Raw genomic sequence first — 14,207 nt, forward strand, 5'->3', positions numbered from 1 at the left:
TTAGGCACGAAATTCCTGACGAATTTGCTGTAGAATTCTGCTAATCCCAGAAATGAGCAGACTTCGTCCTTGCTTTGTGGCCTGGTTGCGGATCTGATGGCCTCCACATTGGCTTTCTTTGGATCTATCCCAGTGTGACTAATCTCATGCCTCAAATATGTGATGGTAAGTAAACTAAATCTGCATTTATCTAGTTCCGCCGTGAGGCCGTTCGCAGACAGTTTCCGTAACACTGCTTTCAGTTTGTCATTGTGCTCCCGTTTTGGGTTTCCTTATGATAAGTATGTTGTCTTGGAAATATAAGAAGTCGCTGATATCCTTAAACAACTTGTGCATGAGTTTTTGGAAAACTGCCGCTGCTGATGCCAGGCCATAGGGCATTTGCCGGAATCTGGACAGCCAAAGGGAGTGATGAAGGATGTTGACTACCTTCATGAGGGATGGAGCGAGATTTGGTGATACGCCGCTGTGAGATCTATCGTGGAGAATCAATTTACTCCTTTGGTTTGAGCCAACAATTCATTAATTCTGGGCAACGGAAATTTGTCCACGGTTATGTTTTTATTCAGTTCTCTAAGGTCTATGCAAAGACGCACCTTCCCACTTGGTTTCTGTGCCACAACCAAGGGTGCCAACCATTCCGCACTTTCGATAGGTTCTATTATGCCATTCTCCTCCAAGCGCTTCAGTACAACTTGCACTGCTTCTCTGCTATTTAAGGGAATATTCCGGACTTTATGGCTGACTGGTATGGCACTTTCCTTGAGTAATATCTTGTGTGTGAACTTGGAGAGATTTCCAATTGTCCCGCCAAATACTAACGGAAACTCTTCTTTCAGTTTTTCCTCTTCAGACACAGGTGGGTTATCGATCATGAGTACTTGTGTGGCCCCACTGGGGTTGATCTGGATGCCCAACGCCCCCTGGTCAGTACACCGCAGAACAGAGGGTCCCTTTTCTGCAACGTACAGTTTGCCTAAGGAGTCCCTCCCATTGAACTCAAATTTAAGCTGCCAGAACCCAACCATGGGGATTTTCTCTCCCGTGAAGGTGACAGGATGTACCTGTCAAGAACTTCCCGTCGGAAATAGGAATCCGGCACATGGAAAATACGGACTACAAATCCCAGGAGGCTTAGCGGGTAATGTTATGTAAACAAAAGTCCCGTTACATAAATTTCAGTAAACACGCCCTATAAAAGGAGGAACTCAACAGAAGAACACTGTCGGATATTGTGTTTACACCGACGTACCTGCTTCATGGAGAGCAGCGTCCCGAAGAGGTGATTCCGTCAGGCTTGATCGGAGGTAGGTCGAGTCGTTACTCACTGGCCGTGTCTTGCCTGGTATACCCTGTTCTTGTCCCGGAAGCTCTACCGGATACCATTGAGCGTAGCCCTGACTCGGCTGAGTCTAGGTGTCTTGATCCGTGTGTTGGTTGGAGCCGTAGCTCCCAGCACGAACCGTAATCCCGGACTACTACCTGTAACGCACACCAGGAGGTGTTTTCCGCGTTACGGTTTAGAAAGTCCAGAGGATCGATCGAGCGGCTGCTCTCGATCCCGGTGCATACGAGGAAGAGGTCGAGCGGCTGCTCCCTTCAGGTAGAGACCCCGGCTGGGTGTTTCCCTGTCTCCTCTGCACTACATCCCTCTGCGTACCCCTCACAGCATCCCGATTGGCATTTTCGGCCAATTCGTCTCTGCCCTCTGTTGGCTTACGCCGGGACCGGCGTAATTGCAGAGGACGGTTAGGAACAACTGAGCTGTGGGTTGGTAACGTGGAAAGACTGGAGGACTCCAGTAAACCTAACTTTCGTTTCCTTATTTGTATCATTTTACCTTTATTAAATAACTAAAACGTACACAAGTGGTTGCGTCCTCATGTCGTGTCTGTTCACGATCCTGAGACGATCAGGACGTTACAAAATATCCGACCTTTATAACATTAACTGTCTCCTGGTCGAGATACAGACATGGCAACACTTGATGATGTACTTGCTGCCCTAGCTGCGGTGCAAATTGAATTGGCAGCCTCCAGGCAAGAAACAGCTGATGTAAAGGCCAGATTGGATGCCATACAATTGGACCCGCACACACCCAGCGCCACCCTCACCAACCAAAACCCGGCGGTAGTTGTGGAGATGACGGTGGCCATACCCTTGGCTACTCCGGAGAGATACAGTGGGGACCCCAACACGGTACAGGTATTCCTCACTCAAGTGGCACTGCATCTATCGTGTAAACCCAAGGCGTTTCCCACCAGTCAGGCACGGGTGGCTTTCCTTATTTCCTATTTGGCTCGAAACGCAGCTCAGTGGGCCGTGCCTCTGGTGAGCAGAGACGACCCTATCCTATGTGACTGGGGGGCTTTCCGCGAAGAATTTCTGAAGGTCTTTGATCGAAGGGCCGACTCGTATACGGCGGACCGTGAAATGCTTGAGTTGAGACAGGGATCCAACGACCTGGTACAGTATCTCAACGCTTTCTGTAGGTTGGTTGCGGAAACCAAGTGGCCTCTTGCCAAACAAACGGCGGTCTTTCATCAAGGGCTGTGCGATGAGCTCAAAGATGCCGTGGCTCATATTGATCCCCAACCGAAGACGTGCAAAGGACTCATCAACCTAGTCTTACGGTTGGAACATAGGCTAAATGAGAGAAAAGGGGATCATGGAAAAAAGGGAAAGGCTCTTCCATCTTATGTGACAGTGGGAAGCCCCGAACCCTCCTCAGCCTCCAAGGGAGAACCCATGGATATTAGCGCGATACGAGCCAGTCTCACTGCCACATAGAAAGAGTCTCGCCGTAAACAAGGGTTGTGCCTGTATTGTGGCAAAAAAGGCCACTACGTACGTGAATGCCCTGCCAAACCTAAAACCTCACGTTACAGACCCAACCGGTCTGTTTCTGCCGTGGTAGATGTACCGGCGGAAAACTAGAGGACTCCCAGACCAACGAAGGGGCATCTCGGAGTCACGCATCCATCCCTTCACTATCCAACTCTGTCACAAGAGGACAGCGACATCTGTTTCTTACGGTGCACGTGGGAGTGCACGACCAGTGGATACCCGTTGTGGCCATGGTGGATTCAGGGGCCACGGGCCTGTTTATGGACTACAACGAAGCAAGTCATCTAGGACTAGTGCTACTTCCCAAGGATGTACCCGAAGACGTCTATGCTGTAGACGGAAGGCGATTGGTGACGGGGCCCATTGGGCAACACACGGGGGTGTCCCAGTGAAATATGGAAGAACCATTTGGAACAAATCGACTTCAACATCATCCGAGCCCCCCAATATGGTGTCATATTGGGATTGCCGTGGCTACAGAAACACAACCCCTCGGTGGATTGGCCGACACATCGCATTGAGATGACGTCCCCATATTGCATCCTGCATTGTGGAATGCGCCCCGAATCCCCTGCTGTAGAAGTAAACGGGAGACAGACGGTGGCTACAGCTGCTGAGAAAGATGTGGCGCTCCCTCAGCACTATCGAAGTTTCGAGGATGTCTTCGATGAAGTCAAGGCCGAGGTACTCCCGCCGCATAGACTATTCGACTGTCAAATCGACCTGGTGCCCGGAGCGAGCGTTCCCAGTGGCAGGCTGTACGCCCTGACGGAACAAGAAAACGTGCATCTCAGGGGGTACCTGGATAAACTCCTCAAACTAGGGTTCATCCGTCCATCGAAGTCCCCGGCGGCCTCACCCCTCTTTTTTATCCCGAAGACCAACGGTGAACTAAGAGCCTGCGTGGACTTTAGGGCGTTAAACGCCAATACCATAAAAAAAACGATACCCTTTGCCACTCATCAGCGTTCTGTTGGAGCAAGTCAAGAAAGCTCGCATCTACACCAAGTTGGATCTTAAGGGGGCATACCATCTCGTGCGCATGCGAGACGGGGACGAGTGGAAGACCGCCTTTAAGACCAGGTTCGGTCTTTTTGAGTACCTCGTCATGCCCTTCGGCCTTTGCAACGCCCCTGCGGCCTTTCAGTACTTTCTGAATGAGGTGTTTAGAGATGTGCTGGATATATACATGGTCGTCTATATCGACGACATCCTCATCTACTCATCCAACGAGGAGGACACATCCACCACGTCTCTACGGTACTCCAAAAGCTGAGGGACAATATGCTGTTTTGCAAACTCAGCAAGTGTGACTTCCACGTCACATCTGTGGAATTCCTCGGGGTCATGCTGAGTCCGGACGGACAGGAGATGGCGGAACGCAAGATCAGGGCGGTAAAAGAATGGCCGGTGCCTCAAGGTGTCAAAGATGTCCAGAGTTTCATTGGCTTCGCCAACTTTTACAGGCGGTTTATAGATGGCTTTTCCGGGTTGGTGGCCCCGATCACGCAGCTGCTGCGGAAGTCCAAAGACTTTGTCTGGTCCCAAGAAGCTAATGCTGCCTTTGAGGCCCTGAAGAACGCCTTTGGTAAGGCACCTATCTTGGCTTACCCTGATCCGGATCTACCCTACGTGGTGGAGGCCGACGCATCGGATGTGGCACTGGGGGCCATCCTGTCCCAACGAAATCGGGACAGTGGGTTGCTTCATCCAGTGGCGTACATGTCACAAAAACTCAACGACGCCGAACGCAACTACCACATAGCGGAGAAAGAGCTTCTAGCCATTAAAGATGCGTTCACCGAATGGAGACATTGGTTGATGGGGGCCAGGCATGTGGTGACGGTGTATACGGACCATCGGAACCTGCAGTTCATGACAGCGGCAAGACACCTTTCGCCCCGGCAGTTGAGGTGGATGATATTCTTTGCTGGGTTCAATTTCCACATCACGTTTCGGCCGGGTACTGAAAACAGGAAGGCAGACGCCCTGTCGCGCCAATCTGCGGTTAAAGAACCGATGCAGGTTTCCGAACATTCCATCATCCCCCCTCAGATGGTGTTGGGGGTTATCCAGCCAGATACGTTCCTGAGGGGAATCCAGAGAGGGATCCAGTCATTTGCTTGGCGAAGGTGGCTCCTCAGTCACAAAGAATGGCAGGTGAAGGATGGGATACCCCTGAAAGGCAGGTGCCTACTGATATCCACGCCGAGGTTACGGAAACAAGCATTCGTCTGGTGCCATGACTCTCCATGTGCAGGACATTTGGGTTTTGAAAAGACGATGGCTAGCATGGGACGACAATTCTGGTGGCCCTCCATGAGAGCGGATGTCAGGCAATGGGGACAGGCATGTCCTACATGTGCCACCATGAAGACCGATCACGGCAGACCCAAGGGGCTCCTCCGTCCACTTCCGACCCCGGATAGGCCATGGGATAATATATCACTTGACTTCGTGGTAGGGCTACCGGTGGACCAAGGGATGACAACGATCCTGGTGGTTGTGGACTATCTAACGAAGATGGGACACTTCATCCCCTGCAAGAGAGTCCCTACAGCAGGCGAATTGGCGACGCTACTCCTGAAGAATGTGGTACGACTACATGGATTGCCCGGGGTTATAGTGTCAGACACGGGGGTCGCAATTTACGGCGAAGTTTTGGAAAACTTGGTGCACGGCGCTGCACGTCAAAACTGCCCTGTCTACCAGCTACCACCCTCAAACGGATGGACAGACTGAGCGCCTGAATCAAACGCTCAAGCAGTACCTGCGATGCTTTGTGGACCAGGGTAAGGAGGAATGGGTTGACTTGCTATGGGTAGCGGAGATAGCTTACAACAATGCCACTCACAGCTCCACCCAGTCATCTCCTTTCTACAGCAACTATGGCCAGCATCCCAGGTTCTTGCCTTTTCTCCATCCCCTCAAAGAAAGCAGGATTCCCGCCACGGCGGAAAGGGTAGCACGCATTAAGGACGCCCTGATGCGCTCAAAGGCTGTCCTAACTGAGGCCAAGAAAAGGTACAAATCCACGGCCGATAGGAAGAGAAGGCCTGGGCCACTGTACCGTACTGGGGACTACGTCTGGATATCCACAAGGAACATGCGATTTCGGAAGAACAGTGTGTTCCATCCCAAATTCATGGGCCCCTATCGTATTACCAAATGCATCGGTCCTGTGAATGTGAAGGTGTGTTTACCCCAGTCGTTGCGGATACACCCGGTCTTCCACGTTTCCTTAATCAAACCAGCAACCTCCAAACAAACCGAGGCGCCTAGGCCGATAGGTGTGGAATCAGAAATAGAATACGAGGTATCGGGTATTCTAGCATCCAAATGGCGTAGGGGCAAGCTGTGGTACCTGGTGGCTTGGAAAGGCTATGGCCCGGAGGAACAATCGTGGAAGCCGGCTGAAGGTGTCCAAGCCCCACGCCTGGTCGCCTTGTTTCATCGACGGTTCCCTTCCAGCGCTGGCCCCGTGGGGAGCCGCTGAGAGAGGGAGGATGTACTGTCAAGAACTTCCCGTCGGAAATAGGAATCCGGCACATGGAAAATACGGACTACAAATCCCAGGAGGCTTAGCGGGTAATGTTATGTAAACAAAAGTCCCGTTACATAAATTTCAGTAAACACGCCCTAAAAAAGGAGGATCTCAACAGAAGAACACTGTCGGATATTGTGTTTACACCGACGTACCTGCTTCGTGGAGAGCAGCGTCCCGAAGAGGTGATCCCGTCAGGCTTGATCGGAGGTAGGTCGAGTCGTTACTCCCTGGCCATGTCTTGCCTGGTATACCCTGTTCTTGTCCCGGAAGCTCTACCGGATACCATTGAGCGTAGCCCTGACTCGGCTGAGTCTAGGTGTCTTGATCCGTGTGTTGGTTGGAGCCGTAGCTCCCAGCAAGAACCGTAATCCCGGACTACTACCTGTAACGCACACCAGGAGGTGTTTTCCGCGTTACGGTTTAGAAAGTCCAGAGGATCGATTGAGCGGCTGCTCTCGATCCCGGTGCATACGAGGAAGAGGTCGAGCGGCTGCTCCCTTCAGGTAGAGACCCCGGCTGGGTGTTTCCCTGTCTCCTCTGCACTACATCCCTCTGCGTACCCCTCACAGCATCCCGATTGGCATTTTCGGCCAATTCGTCTCTGCCCTCTGTTGGCTTACGCCGGGACCGGCGTAATTGCAGAGGACGGTTAGGAACAACTGAGCTGTGGGTTGGTAACGTGGAAAGACTGGAGGACTCCAGTAAGCCTAACTTTCGTTTCCTTATTTGTATCATTTTACCTTTATTAAATAACTAAAACGTACACAAGTGGTTGCGTCCTCATTTCGTGTCTGTTCACGATCCTGAGACGATCAGGACGTTACAGTACCTTGGTGGGGTGTAAATGTCTCCCTATAGTGTCAGTAAAGTCCCTTTCCCATACATTTCTTTGGATTATATTGTATGGGGAACCAGAGTCCTATACCATAGATACCTGCACACCCCCAATGGTCAACATACAATAGGGCTTTTTACTGCTGTTGCAATCAATACCCATGACATGGTCCGCAATGCATAAAACACAATCATCATCAACATCGTCCTCCCCACCCTCAGCATCCAATTCATACAGGATGCATTTGACCATGGAGTTGCTGGGCTTCCGTCTGCAGACTTTACCAAAGTGTCCCACAACCCCACAAAAGGAGCATTTGACATGGAACGCAGGACATCTTCGGTCTCTGGCTATGTGAGACTGACTCCCACATCTGTAGCAACTACCTCGTTGCTCACTCAAGATTGTGTTGGGTCCTGCAGATTTCTTCTTGGGTTGCCTGTTCCCCACACCAGGAGCAGGTTTGTCACTTGACACTTTTTTGTCACTCACTTTGTACACAGTGTGCTTATTCTTGCTTTCCTTCTTAGCCGCCACCGCACATTTTTTAGACAGTACTGCCTTCTTCACAATTGCGATGGTTTCGTTAAGGGGGCATCCCCACTGACCCACAATTTCTCCTGTACACTGGTATTGACTGTGTGCATTATGTTTTGATCTTGTACTAGATCATCATGAAGGTGGCCAAATTTGCAATTCACTGCCAGTTTTTTAAGCGCCGCCACATAGTCTTCTACTGCTTCTGTGTCATTTTGTTTCCTCTGAAAAAAATGGTATTGGTCTATGGCAGTGCACACAACTGATTGGTAATGACTGTCCAAGTCTTCCCATGCGTGCTGGAATACATCTGCATCCTCCGGGCCTCTGGGTTTTTTGACCATACCCTCGTACACCCTCAAGCCTTCCAACCCAGATTATGCAGCAAGATTTTCTTCCTGCGTTTTCTTGAGGACTCCTCCTCCCCGTCATCCACCAGGACAGGCAGGTAATTGAGGAGGTATCCTTCCAATCAGCCCATTTCATGGCAGGCCCTCTGGGCTTCAGCAGGAACAGCACCAGGTTTGTCAAGGAGAAGGTTTGTGTGCACATCGTGACTGACTGGTTGGCACAGGAGTGGAAGACCCCAGAAAGGAGGAGGCACGGCGATCCGCCATCTGCACTGTAGGAGATGTTGGTGCACAAAGAATGGAGGAAGTCAGAGTACCCTCAGGAAGGCTTGTCACAGGGTTTTGGGGATTGAAGGCAGGCTGTGTGTCACTCAGAGAACATTCCTGCATGACATGTGGTAGGCTAGTAGCCCCGGGTCAGCTACCTGAAGCGTCATGCATGAGCACCTGTAGGCAATATGTCAGTACTGTACTGTGGCGGGAAGGGCTAGTAGGGTGAAGGCCCAGAAGGCCACTGTGTGGAGAGATCCTACACGCGCATCAATGAGGGCCACAGACACATGGCGCACCCCGTGGGACTTTAGAAGTGGGCGCACCCTGACAATGTAGCTGGATGCAGTCCTCGCACTTGAGGACAATAGAGGCTGGTGTATAGTCGCTGAGGGAACCCAATGGATTGTCCATGCAGCCGGCACCAGCGCTGCCACACTCCCTCTACGACTGACCTAGTGGTGGCATTTGGCTTACTTCTGCTCGATGCTGCTAGCGGGGCACCGGCGGTTGCAGAAGGAGGTTCTTCCGCCTCGTAGTGAGTTTGTGGTGTATAATTCTTCCCTCAAGTGATGGCGCAGATACTCAAGGTTGCTGGAACATAATTTATTTCTGAGAGAGAGCGTGTATCTCTCGTAGCTCACAGTCCGCGATCACCATCGCGCCAGCCTCTCCCATCAGGCTTAGCGGTACCACGTGGTGCCCCAAAGACTAGACTGTGACACCACAGTGGTTACTTTACAATGTAAGTGCATGGTCGTTAAACAGGAAATTTACAGGTGTCTTCCAGCAAATAATGCGTGATTAAGAATATAGGATTCGCCAGGCCATGTGACATTAGGTTCAGCAGGTACTGAGCGAAAGAAAACTTACCTCTGTTACAACAATGTCTTAAAATTTCAAATCTAAAAAAGCATTTTCTACAGCTGGGCAGCATATCGTTTCAATTTCATTTCATAGCAAGAATTCAGTGATGCACAAATATTTATTCTTAAGAAAATGCTTCTTAACTTAGAGGTTGTGATAAAGTCAAATCGCCTGTTCTTACAGGAAAAAAATTAACATAAAAAAGCTTAAAAACACAATCTGTTTCATTTATCGACATAGGTACACTCCTACATCTTCCTCCAAGGAATAACTTTCTTTCATATTTTTATTTATAGTGAAAAAACAATTCTCTGAATCAAAGACGTCAGACAGCTTATGATTTAGCTCCATATTTGTTTTTGCCCAAGTCCTGACTGTGACTTGTTTCTCCAAAGAAAAGATTTATGACGGTCCAGGGGGATCATAGAATGTTTGCCCTTACTGCTGCTGTAATAGAGCATCTTCCTTGGAGGTTTGGAATTACTTTTTTCGGAGTGAACTGTCATTTATGGACTGTGTTTATCAAACCTTTTAAAAAAGTCCTTAGGCTTTGTGAGTCAGGAAGTTTTTTTTTCCTACTGTGCTCGCTGCCATGATACACATTATTAATGGTTTGCTTCTGTGGTGTGGAAGTTGCTATATTAGACTACAAATTGTTAACTTTTTTCACACGTTAACATTCTCTGTGTCAACTAGAGAACATGGCTAAAAGTTTTATGATTGATATCTGGTAGGAAGTCTCCAGGGAGAGTGCACCTCTAGGCAGTTAAATCAATGAGTGAGTGCAACAGTACTACACGTTAAAAAGATTGTATGTGCGAGTGAGAACAAAGCCTTATATATCAATGCAGCACGGCTAACTGGATCACCACTAGCTACCTAGAGACTGAACAGAACAGTCAGGTTCTGCCCCTACTGGAACAGAATCAATGTCTAATGGAGTGGATCGCCAAGGTTCACACATTTTTTGTCAATTTTATATATTTCATCTCTTCAAATGCCATTCTCAGACTCAAGGGCATGGTTAATGAATTTCGAAGCTCCAGGGATGTTCCAATGTAATTCTTCCATGAGGTTGTACTTAAAAAGGGTCACACATTCATGCGTCATACAGGGTCCTCTCTTTCGCTGGCACCCAGGATTAGTGATGTGATAGGTTCACGCTTCTTTCTCTTAAAGACACTGAGAAGTGAACTTACATTCCACCCAATTTTTCATAAGGTCATGGCTCTTCATGCAGTTGTGTCTTCTCATCTAGCTTAGATGTCTTCACAGGGTTTTCAATTTAGAGACCTACCTGCTGACAAAAATATGGGGTAATGTCTGCCTCGTTCAGCTGGGCCATCACTGATTGTCTATAGTCAAGCACATCATAGTTTAGGCACATAGCATTGTGCATCTCTCTCTTTCAAATGAAGGCCTCCTCTGCTAATTACTAAGCAGCCATGTTATGTTCTTGTTTTATCTGCTGAAAATAACCTTGTAAAAGTATCAAAGTTCTGAAAGACCTGGAAATGAAGAAACGTAATACTGCACGCAGCTTAGAACACATCTCAAGGCAGATGGGATAGAGCAGTTATCTCTATACAGTAAACTAATCTCTTCGGAGTATATGTGAGATGGAAAATGCAGTCAGTATGACACAATGATTATTCGAAAATTCTCGAATCATTTGCATGCAATGTATCCATCCAGTCACGTGGCACAGAATTAAAGTCCTGTGCACAATGCTCCTTCAAGGATATCTTACCTGAGCCTTAATTTTATTCTTATCAAGTCTTTTCTTCTACCATTATCTTAAAAAACATGAAAGGATCTTAACAAATAAATGCAATTGTTGAGAAAACTCAGTAAGAAACTCAGGTTACCTGGTGAGAGTAGTTTCCTTTCTAGCCTTCATTTTTTACAGACAACTCTCCTTGTGAATTGTTGGGAAGGAAATTGAGCAGACACAGAAGTAGAATTGGTAAGTGGCTTTATTGCAGACAACAGCTCGGAACGATGTTCCCTTGTTGGCCAATATCTAACTGCCCTTCCAGGAACGTTCATCCTCAAACCATAAGGTGGAACCCTGAAAGGCATGATTCCACTAACCACTTAGCATGAGTTATGAACAGGCTTCGCACAAGACACAAAGCACCTAAGCATTATACAATATATCCCCTGTCATTCTGTATAATGACAAAATATAGACCTTTAAATTTAGACAATTCTCTCACCACCCAGCCTGTCTTGATATATACCTAATCACCTTACGCGATCACACCTTAGGAATTCAAATTTTACCTTCTCAAGCCAGGTTTATTCATGCACACCCCCACTACCTAACCATTCTTCTATCCAAGAATGTACCATTTTGGAATCCGGAACTCTTCCCCTCATCAACTCACAGGGCGATTTCAACATAGCCACTTGCTTTGTGGTATGATAGGCCCATGCAAATTCTTCCACCACTCTTATAACATTGTGTTCCGCTACATCAGTCAATCGTATCACACCCTTCAACATCATGTTGGCTCTTTCCACAATACCGTTCTTATGTGGGTTGTGAAAGGTGGCACAATGATGTGTAATATCATGCTGTTGGAGGAATAGGGGGCCCGATTCACAGAACGAACTTAAGACAAAATCCTAAACTTACTACCATTTTGGTATTCACAGAAGGCACTTACTGATTTCGGTATTCACAGAAGTTAGGAGTCCTAACTTTAGGACTCCTAAATGCCTTCTGTGAATACCGAAAGTCTGAAAAGTTAGGATTTTTCTCAATTAAGTAGTAGTAAAGTTAAGACTCCTAACTTTAGGACTCCTAAATTCCTTCTGCGAATACCGAACTCTTAAAATTAGGATTTTTCTCAGTTTAGTAGTAGTAAAGTTAGGACTCCTAACTTTAGAACTCCTAAATGCCTTCTGTGAATACCCAAAGTCTTAAAATTAGGATTTTTCTCAGTTTAGTAGTAGTGAAGTTGCGAAAAATCCTAATTTTAAGACTTTCGGTATTCACAGAAAGCATTTAGGAGTCCTAAAGTTAGGACTCCTAACTTCTGTGAATACCGAAATGAGTAAGTGCCTTCTGTGAATACCAAAATGAGTAAGTGCCTTCTGTGAATACCAAAATGGTAGTAAGTTTAGGAGTTTGTCTTAAGTTAGTTCTGTGAATCGGGCCCATCCTCATTTCATGAGATACCAGCTGTGTGCCATTGTCATTTATGAAAGTGGATGGACCCCCCCCCCCCACCCCTCCTCTAAGAACATCTTTCTTAATGCTCCAATGGTGGCTTCTGTGGTGATTTATTTCAAGAACAACACATTCAACCACCTAGAAAATACATCCACTGCCACCAAAGCAAACCTGCAGTCACTAGTCAAGACAGATATATGACCAATAAAATCAATGAATACACTATGCCAAGCCTGTCCCAGATTGGTTATATGCCCCATTAAAGATCGCTTACTCACTCTTAGTTTCTTCTTGGCTTCCTTGCAAACATAGCATCTCATCACCCATGCAGTGACCTGATTATCTATTCCTGGCCACCAGAATTGCGCTTTGAGACAATGTTGCTTTAAACTCTGCCCCAAATGTCCTTTATGCAGCATATTTATAAGCTTAGTCCTCAAACTGATCAGAGGCACTAACCTATCACCTTTCATCAAAATCTTATCACTTCACATAGTCAGTTCATCCAGAACTTTGACAAAAGGCTGCACTAACCCCGCAACACAACTCTCTCACCTTCTCCCAGGAGCCACCATCCACATAAATTACTTAAGGGTGCCGTCGCCATCTAGTTATTGGCAGCACTCATCCATTGTAAAAGCAACAGCTCTCTCCAACACAGCATCTTCCACCGAGACTATGAGCTCTTCATGTTTGCCATCCCACTCATTTGATCCATCCATCAACTTCCAATCAACCAACTTCCGGGACAGTCAACCTGTGTGTTTCCTCAACCCTGTATATGTTCCAGAACATTTCGAAACTCTCGGAGTATAGCAAACTATCTTGCGAACAGCGCAGAACCTTTGCCTGCACCGCTAGGAAGAAGAACTTTAACGAGTGGCTTATGATCCCAAAGGTGTACGTTCGGAAATAATCTCCACTGCAGTGAGAGCCTCTCTCTCAATCACAGAGAAGTTTCTTTTAGCATTTTTTAATGTCCTCTATAGAAAAGCAACTGTTGTGTTTATATCTAGGACCCTAATTCAATATGCCCGATTTATGCCCTTGTGAGGTTATAATCAATAATATCCTGATAAAGGCATAAGAATCAGATCCATATTCAGTAATAGCCCATGCAGTCCAAAGCACAGCACTGCTAAACCCATCGACTCCTAGAAAGCACAACGCATTCTTTAAACAAACCAAGCCTCCAGCAGCCCCCTGCTTTTGTTTTGATTTGAACAAGAACTCCTGAAGTCCAGAAAGAACTGTTAGTTCTTAGTGACGTCTTATGTCCAACCTTACGTCAAACCCGGTACCTTCCAGGTATAAAATACAAACAGTTGCCTTAAGCAAACACACAGTGGTTTGGAGCAGAGCGGCAATCTACTTGCCCGAGAGCCCAGCTGATGCGAGAAGCCCACTTAAGCCGCCCCTCCCGTTTGACGCACTGAGAGAGACGCTGTCTTTTTCTCCAGCCGAGAAAATCCAGCTCCGGTGTTTTCAGCCTACCCTTGCGGGTTGCTGGAATATCGAGTCCTGAGGAAAGAGATACCAGACCTCCCACATTCTATTACCAAGGTACGGAGCTGACTAAACCCTTAAGAGAATTCTTGATGCAGATTCTTGGCAAAATAATCTTAACCAACTTAACTTAAAACTGCTACTTACTCATCCCCTCCCACGTGTTAGGCTTAGGTCAGGTACACCGGGGTAGGCTTAGTTAGAAGCACCAGTTGAGTACGTTAGTCAATGTATTTATGTATGTATATATTTTATCCATTTTAAAGT

General features: G+C 47.4%; 1 protein-coding gene across 1 annotated transcript in view; it reads left to right on the forward strand.

Moving 5' to 3' along the window:
- Positions 1–4,131: 4,131 nt before the first annotated feature.
- LOC147726902 (uncharacterized) overlaps positions 4,132–14,207 on the forward strand; it is a 48,890-nt gene continuing 38,814 nt past the window's right edge. Inside the window, exons 1-2 of the mRNA XM_086963535.1 lie at positions 4,132–5,036; positions 6,477–6,601. Of these exons, the coding sequence (XP_086819661.1) occupies positions 4,132–5,036; positions 6,477–6,601 (1,030 nt within the window). The remainder of the gene's footprint in view (positions 5,037–6,476; positions 6,602–14,207) is intronic.

The sequence above is a fragment of the Lissotriton vulgaris genome, chromosome 3_1 (assembly GCF_964263255.1).
Source record: "Lissotriton vulgaris chromosome 3_1, aLisVul1.2, whole genome shotgun sequence".
NCBI classification, from domain to species: Eukaryota; Metazoa; Chordata; class Amphibia; order Caudata; family Salamandridae; genus Lissotriton; species Lissotriton vulgaris.